This window comes from Struthio camelus, chromosome 4 (genome assembly GCF_040807025.1).
Source record: "Struthio camelus isolate bStrCam1 chromosome 4, bStrCam1.hap1, whole genome shotgun sequence".
In the NCBI taxonomy this organism is placed as follows: Eukaryota; Metazoa; Chordata; class Aves; order Struthioniformes; family Struthionidae; genus Struthio; species Struthio camelus.
This window is the reverse complement of record NC_090945.1, coordinates 34,764,300-34,773,141: the sequence shown is the minus strand read 5'-3', so window position 1 is coordinate 34,773,141 and position 8,842 is coordinate 34,764,300. Positions and strand designations below refer to the sequence as shown.

Sequence of the window (8,842 nt, the reverse complement as noted above, 5' to 3'; positions counted from 1 at the left end):
TAACAAGTTGAAGCCACTATAAAAATGAAACGCACAGCAAAACTCAGACCTCAGTTTAAACTAACAAGCTATGTTTACAATATATTCTACATTTCAGTTGTCATTTTCCCTTCCTACTCCCACCTCCCCCCACTCAGATATTCCTAACTCCTTTATGGTCTAACTAATTAATTTCCAAACTTTCAGATACACCATACATACATTTAGCAAAAAACATACCTAACATTCTTACAGCAGTATGGTCAGGACACAATTTCAAAGATTATTACACAGTTATGGAGATTAAACCATATGATTTTTTTTCTTTTAAAGAGAACAGCAACCATCAACTAGACAAACGGTTTTAAGATGTACTGTAGAAAGCCTGTGGAAAACAGACTTCACCAACAGGGGCTCGTAGCCCCATAGGACACAGTGAAAAAACAGTGAACGCTGAACACAAGGAAGAAAGAGAATCTCCGAGTGCCAACTACAGGGAAATCCTTTGGGAACTCAGTCTGACAGACTGCGCTTTTGGCTTGGTTGTCCTTGTTACACTAAGCCCTGAAAAGCAACTTCGCAATAGAGCATTACAACGTAAACTAAAATTATTGATACCAACAGTATGTCAAAGGGGTTTATTTTATTTTTTTTTCTGAATCCAACAGTTGGTCACAGAAGTCAAGTATTTTCATGGCTCTTATTCAGCTGTTGCCAGTTCGGGGGGGGGGGGGGGGGGGGAAGTGTGTCTGACTCATATGTCCTTCAAGTACATGCAAGGCTCAATTGTTTCCAAAATGCAGGAGGCTTGGGACCTTTTAAGACACTGAAGAAATAGGATTATGAGGAGAGCCCATCTGAGTAAGTACTTTATCCAGCCACTGAAGGGGACCATGAAGGTGTATCTCTATCCAGCATGGAGTGCTCGTTACATCTTGGCGATGATATTCAGCTCCCCAACCCTGGAAACAGAATCATAAGCAGGGAAAGAAAAAAAAAAAATCACCTTATCGAATACATGAGAAGCATACTTCAACCATCTTTCTTACTGGAATTACTTGGCTTCCAACAGTGATTACCACCAGGGTCACACAAGACCCTTGATGCACCAACTACTATCACATTACAACAACATATCTTCAGTAAAAAAATAATTTAAAATTTGGAGGAAGTCATATTTTGAGATCTCTTAGACTAAAGTTTTTAAATTCTCAAAGAAATAACTGGTGGCAGTGCAAAACCTCCCTATGCCTCACTGTCAAGTTGCATGATGTCCCATAAAGACTCTTGCAGAGGGGGATAATGAAGAAGTTGTCTCTGCCAAAACCAAAAATAGACCAAACTGGGAAAAAGTGCTGCCAAATAGATTGATAAATTAATAAACAACCAGTCACAGACTGACATAATAGAAGTGGGGGTGAGGCTTCTGTTGGACAAGAGCAAAGCATCTTTTGCAGGATGGACAGGATAAACCAGAAACATCGGCACTTCTTTTTGGAGAAATAAGGCACGGTCATTCCCCAACAGGCTATTTCCCAAGTTGAGACAAGGGCTGATAGGTTTTCTTTCAGCTCATACCCAATTTGGTTACAATAATTATCAAGGATATAAGCAGACATTTGTACAACATTCAAAATCATTTTGTAAGTAAACCACGGGTGGGGAGGTGGGGAGAGAAACTGGAGACAGCAGTAAGAAGATTAACTGCAGTTACAGTTTGCCCTATATTAACCCCCTAATGAAGGGGTTACTCAGCTCCCAGCACAGTTGGCAGCAACTCTAACCACTGTGCAGTGCAACATCCAGCACCAAGGAGCTCCTGTGCACCTGTCAGACAACATGCCCGTACCACTTCACGGGACGTATAGCCTATAAACAACCTCCTTCAGTGCAGGAGCTTTGCCCTAACACACACACTGAAAGTTTCTATCTCCCGATCTTCTTCTCTCAAGAAGGGCACTTGAGCATATTACCTGTGTCGTTTGACTGGTTCCAGACACATGACCAGCCTTTTTATATCAGGGCATATTTTGAAGCTCATAGCCACCCTAACAAACCATAACCTAATGGTTACATGCCCTGTAGAACAGACAGGTATGTGTATTATTCCCAGTAATTGCTGTAACTCCTAATTCGGGAGCTGCCGGTGAAGACACATTTAGAGGATTATGCTATCTATGTCCCAGCAAATGCTATGATCACCTATGCTGCAGTCTCAGCTCACCTCTCAAAAAAATGCCAGCCAGGAACAGAAGCATGAAATTAAGCAGGACTTCTTACAAAACAGGAGATGGGCAAAGACTAACAGTGTAATTTAAAAGGGTAAAAGCTGATACTACGTAACTGACTGGTGACTTTTCCACTTTTAGGCCAAGCAACTAACCACTCAACTCTTTTCAAACATAACTATACTGTATTAAGCCATATTCCCCCAAAATTAAAAGACAAGCCTCACAATTCCAGAGTAATTATGCCAATAATTATATATATTTATATAAAAATTATATATACACTTTTAAATACAGGTATTCAACTGAATCAACATGGTAAAAATAGAGGTAATACAATGAAGTTAAAATAGTTAACACACATGATGGAAGCACTTTACAAACTGACTAGCAAGAGATCTGAAAAAATATTTTCTGGAAGTCAGTTTTAAATGTTTGTGTGTTAATATAATTTTTTTTCCCCACAAAGACAACTGCATATCTTTAAGATATGTCTTATATGTAAAGAATATTATTCTGTAAATATTTAAATTTAACAGTCATTAACAGGTTGACGCAGAGAGACAACGGACCATGCAAAATCACCTCATTAAGAAAGAATAATTTATTTTGCTTACAAGGAAAATTTCACATACCTTTACAAAACTCATACGGAGAGTGCACATCTTAGTAAGCTCATACACTGTCTCAAAGCCATGGTTCACCGACTGAGCCAAAAGCTGAGCAAACTCTTGATTATTGAAAATCTTCAAACTGCAGCCACTAGGAATTTTGCACACGGTGGTTGGATGGAAACCATGATGGTAGTTGCAGTTCCGACTTTGCACAAAAATACTACTGTCACTAAGGCATTCAGCATACACTTCTCCACCAACATAATAGAGATGAACACCTGGGAGGAAAAAGTTAATGTTAGGAGGTCAGATAATTCAAACCGCATATCTATTTTTCATGCTCTGTCTTCATAGCGATACCTTTTTGCTTAAAGAAATAAACATTAATTACATTTCAGACCATCATCAGTCTTTCTTAAAACTTGATTTTTACTTTTCTGTTTCATCAGTAGGTGATTTTAAAAGGAACACGTGTATGTACGTATGTACGTGTAAGAAAAATCAGTAACTGTTGCACTTCACCCTGCATATTCAGCAACAACAAATCAGCAGTAGTTTGCAGTAGCTCTGATGCTGTACATCGGATGACTTGACCACCTGAAGTTTGGTCTCATTATATTTATATGAAATAATAAATGAGAATGCAGGAAGACAGAGCAGAAAACTACTGCATGCTTTGCAAATACTAGAACAACCCTAAGCAGTTTCTCTGGAGAAGTCCTGACTATCATTCTGGCTAGCATGATTTTTTTTAGACTCATTGTAATGCTTTAACATCAGGAAGCTGGCAAATGAAAAGTGTTCATGTTCCTCAAAGGTATCCCCGACATGAGGGTAAAAACCAACTTTACAACTCTCTCCCCTTCTACTCTGCTCCCTCATGTGCCATTGATGGCAGCAAGCCCCGAAAGAATGGCATAAGATACAGAGAACTTCTGTGGATATTTGCTGTCAGTACAACTCAATTCCAAAGGCTTTGAAAAAGCATGAAAATTTGCCCTTTTTGTTTAAAAATGGGTTATTTGCTGTTCAAGCCGTTCACCTCCCACAATGTCAGGAGTCAAAAGTCAATAGAGAATTTGAAAACTAAACTGAATTAAGTCAGAAAGCTTTGACTGTGCTCTGTCACGTAAGATTTTGCTGGTGACCATGTGTGTGCATGTGTGGGTATGTGTATGCCCTTATCTGATCAGCAAGACAATTTCTGGCTTTGCCTTCAAGTTCGGGATTTACTTCTTTTTCCTGAAGACTAACAGCTTGATGTCATCATTAACTGTATACCTTTACTTACTCAACAGCCTCCTCGCCTTTTCTACTCTACTTTGGTACATATACAGTTAAGTGCTTCAGCAGAACTTTGCTTGCAGCTGGGTTACTTTTGCATTTTTAAAGGGAAAATGAATGAAGTGTTAAATAAATATCCTGATGCTCGGTACGATGGATAGGGAGGAAAAGGAGGAACAAGTATTAGGACTTGAGTGGCACAGCACAGCTGCGATGTGCAGCTCTCAGCAGAGTTAAGTCCCCATGCAGAAGAAAGTTTTCCAGGCTAAAGGCTAAAACCTGAAGACCTAACTCTTCCCTTCAGCTTCAGTTCTTTCCTCCTCTAAGGAGGAGGAAGATAATTCATTAACTGGTACTTATAACTGCTGCTTGGACCCTGAACTATTTCAGCAAATCCAGAGCTTATTAATAACGTAGGCACTTAAAAAAAAAAAAAAAACTAGTCTGGCAGGAATGCCCCATTGCAGGGGGCAATGTAAGTTTTGCATGTCATCTGCAGGATAGGCATGTCCTCAAAAAAAGAAAAGGTTATATTAACATGAAACAGAAGCTATTTTTCTTTTGCAGGACATTGTCACAGCCATCAAAGAGAAGATAAGCCAAAGATTCCCACTGAAAGAATCACTAGCTTGTGAAAGAAGTCTAAGATGCATGTGGAAAAACTGTTTTAGCAGTGTCTCTAAATAGACGTTAGAATAGTTAGCTTATGTTGGAAGTAAGGAGAGCTAAAAATTGTGTGTGCCAAGAACTATTGTTAGGATTTACACATGTACCATTAATCAAGATAAATCAAGACATTTCATTAAACAAACTGCCTAAAGCTCTAATTAAGATTATAATAGTCTTTAGGCAAATAAAAATTGATTAGGGATAAAAGCTTCCTGTAATTACACAACAGGTAAGAACAATACTTTGCTTATAACACTTGGCCAGAAAATTATATATTTACCAATATGCTAATAAGCACTTATCACATGCATTAGGAAGATCAGCCTGCCCTGGAGGCTAGCAGCCAAGACTGTCAGGTTGAGGGGAGGAAAATAAATAAATGAATAAAATAAAAATCAACCAACCCACAAACCAAAACCAACCAACCTTACCTGCCTCCACCCGAAAACCCCAAACTTGGAACACACAGATCTAGAACTCACCTTTGCCAATATGCCGCCTCGTATTCTCAATGGTGGAATTCCGATTAACATTCGAGAGCAGCCCAAGACAGAATCTGTTTTTGTTGTTGGACGGATCAGTGAAGCCATCGACCAGCACGCTCGTGGAAGAAGCGTGGAAGGCCTCCCCGACACGGTTATTGAGCTCATAATAGACGATGGAGCACCAGTGCTTCGGCTCTTCGTAAGCAACCGCCTGAACATCTGTAAAGCAACCAAGGAAACGTGACAGTCTAACAGCACGGGAAAACAGGCTTCGCATTTAAAGAGTTATAAACCTGCAGATTTTGGCTTAAGATCACTGAAAGATGATCTGGATAAGCAACTGCAGTTAAATGAAGGCTCTTCTGTCTTCAGTTATTTTTGACTTTTTCAGAGCCGCAGACATACACAAGAGCAATTTTACATCAATGTTACCTGCACAAGACTCACAAGAGAAAAAAGTCAGCACTAGGTACCCACAAAAACGCGCGTGAAGCTCCCAAGCACGTACCAAGCAGTGCCCCACCACCTCTGCTGCATTTTTTGCAGCACACTATGGTGTAAACTAGACAGCAGAGAAATGCTGCAATTACACGGCTCAACTTTCTTTCTAATCTAGTAAATTAACTGCAGTTAATTTACTTCAGTTCATTTCACTCAGCTAGCAAATTAAAAGCAATGACTGCGCATACTGCAGGGCTCTACACTGCCAGGCAGAAACAGCAACAAACAATTGCACAAGCGCTCACTCTAACTTTGGGTACCAAGAAGTATAGCACAAGGGCTTAAATATTCAGCCAATCTTTCAGCATTCGGGGCTGCACAAATCTTTGTCCTGGACTTTCGGAGGGAAGGGCAAGAAGACTTCCAAAACAAAAACAGATTGCTCTTTGCCAGCAGAAGCAGCGTGAGGCAGAGCTTAAACGTGAATATACACTACTCGGGACCCGAGGCTGAACGAGGGCATAACGTACATAATCCTAACAATTACGCTGGAATAAAGAGTGGATGAAGCCAAAGAAGGTATTATTTTTTGAGAACCTTCTGCTCATCAAGCGCTAGCAAATGCAAAATCTTAAATTGTTCATTACCAAAACAATTATTTGTTGAGTAATAGCAAAGATTTCTCACAACTTTGTTTTCCAGATTCTGCAAACAACAAGCTCCTCCTCAACAGCTCTTACTGAAGCTGCAAATACCGCAGAACATCAGCAGGAAATTCATGGCTCGTAACTTCTGTCTATCAAGCTCTGGAAGCACATGGAAGTCTTAAGGTACCGCTTGTGACTCTGCACTGGGAAGTTTTTCTTCTGATGATACAGAAGGACTTTACCAAAAAGAGTTTCACAGTGGGTGTCCACAGCAGCATAGGCTTCTTTAGATGTCTCCATCCAGTGTGCATTCTTTCAAGTGCCAAACACAGCTACAAATTAGTAAACTGCCTCCAAATAAAAGGAGGCTAGCGAAGGGATGTGGTTGCTTTGTGTGGTTTCTTTTCAATGAAGGAGACTATTTCCTTGCTCAGCCTAGCAGAGTTGGACTTGCTGCTGAGATACCAACTTTGCAGATTACAGCTGTAACTACAGGCAAAGCGTTAAAATGCAAGTAAGATTAGTATTATGGGAAAACCTGTTTCTCTGGCCAGAGGATTCCTTCTCCAAACCCCAAGTCTCAGTCACCTAAGACCAATGCTCATGTTTTCCTTTATTCACAAAACACATTTTCAGGATTTTTCTGACAGCAGCAGAATGAACACTTCCCCCCCGCCCCACCTCCAAACCAGCATTGCATAGCAGATACAAAAGGTGGCAAACAACAGGAAGCAGAATAACACATCCTAGACCACTGTGTAAAACTTCCAAGCGTTATGCCCACAGCTGATCAACAACTTGCTAAAACACTGGCAAAAAGGAGCTGATACCATAACATTTTCTATCCTTTCAGCTCATTGTAAAAATCAGCCATAAATTATTAGTAAGAGGTAATTATACTTTCAATTCACATGAAGATGCCAGCAATTATCAAAGCTGCAGCTTTGCCCCAGTTCTCAAAGTGAAGCAGAAATCTTGCCAGCTGGCCATTCTTACAGAATGAATCATATCTCTCTCACACAGATTTCATACTAACTTCTTACAGTTGCTTTAAGTCACGCAGAGCAGGTGCGTTTAGTCTCTCCATTCCCAGCATGGGCCAACAATGGAAATTACCCAACTTCATTGACAGGATGCAGCTTGTTAAGTCAAATCTCTTAAGACTAACAAATCACCATGAAGAACATGCTTCTAAAAGCTTGCAGCAAAAATGCCGCAGTAAGTTTATAATAAAACCTATTCTCGAACAACATGCAGGAAATTTTTAAAGGAGTGCAATCACCACATGCATACACGTAGAGGCACGGTATACAGAAAGAAGCAACCTATCTTTTTTTTTTTTTTTTTACTGAAGGGACACAGAAGTGAAAATACATCGTACTAAACTATTAGGAGGGAAAAATACTTATAGACACGATTTTAAATTTTGGAATGACTGCATGTTAAAAAGCAAGAAAACAAGTGTAAACCATTTTTTTGGTTTTTAACTCACATGTAATAGAAACATCCTACAGTAGCGGATTTTATAAGAGGGGGGAAAAATACGCAAAAGCCTGCAGTCGGGCATAAACACTGACAAACGTACTTTGGGCCTCCAGCAGCAGCAAGGGCTATATACACACACACATTGCATTGGATCAGCAAAAACTGGAAATGCTACACTACAGATGGGGTTCACATGCAAAACTCATTCCATACGGAGAGTAAATAGGTCACCACAGAAGCTATCCAAATTGTTTTAAGAGGGCAAATATACTTCCTAAAAACAGATATTAAGCTTAGCAACAAAATGAGTACAAAAATCAAACAATAGTTAAATTGTTCATATGCTTGTAATCTTTATAATTATTCTGGCACAGCGTTCAGCTTGCTGCTCTTTCTTGGCACGGTCCATAGCTGTGTAAGCTTATGTGTTCTCTGAAGGGGCTATTTCTCACAACGCGACAAATATACTAAATCTTTTATTCAGCAGCCACTGCTGGCTGCAAAGGCTTTCAAAAGCAGCGTGTAAAAAGATGTCTATGTCACAGTACATAAAACAAAAGGATTTTTTAAATACAGATTTTAAAGTCTGTAGCAATGCCACCTCAGGCAGATAGCTCTCAATTCTGGACCACGTGCCATCATTGCATGACCCAAAAATCAAGGAAAAAGGGGAGAGAGGGTGAAACAACAACAAAACAAGACAAAAAAAAACAACAACAAAAAAACAAAAACCCCTCATTACCAGGAGAAGAGTTAACTATTCAAAGCAGAGCATACTCTTTAAGGATTGAAATTTAGAATTCAGAACTAAAACACTGTAACATAATGAGAAAAGACAATTTTATGAGATGTATTGTCTCAGAAGAAAAAATATGGATACTCTAGCTGCTCATATGAAGTGTCTGTGGGCTTTACATAAGTGAAGGTATTAGCATCCATCTTCTCATCAAGTCTTCATTTGGAGAGCTATACTTTACCATATAGACAGTCATCCATAATTTAGTAGGCAT

At 39.5% G+C, this 8,842-nt stretch overlaps 1 protein-coding gene across 28 annotated transcripts in view; it reads right to left on the bottom strand.

Moving 5' to 3' along the window:
- Positions 1-587: 587 nt before the first annotated feature.
- SMAD1 (SMAD family member 1) overlaps positions 588-8,842 on the bottom strand; it is a 115,069-nt gene continuing 106,814 nt past the window's right edge. For all 28 annotated transcript variants that reach the window (XM_068942180.1, XM_068942182.1, XM_068942174.1 and 25 more), the window contains 3 exons: positions 5,257-5,478; positions 2,843-3,099; positions 588-941 (listed from right to left, as the gene is read on the bottom strand). In XM_068942180.1, the coding sequence (XP_068798281.1) occupies positions 798-941; positions 2,843-3,099; positions 5,257-5,478 (623 nt within the window). In that variant the 3' untranslated portion in view covers positions 588-797. The remainder of the gene's footprint in view (positions 942-2,842; positions 3,100-5,256; positions 5,479-8,842) is intronic.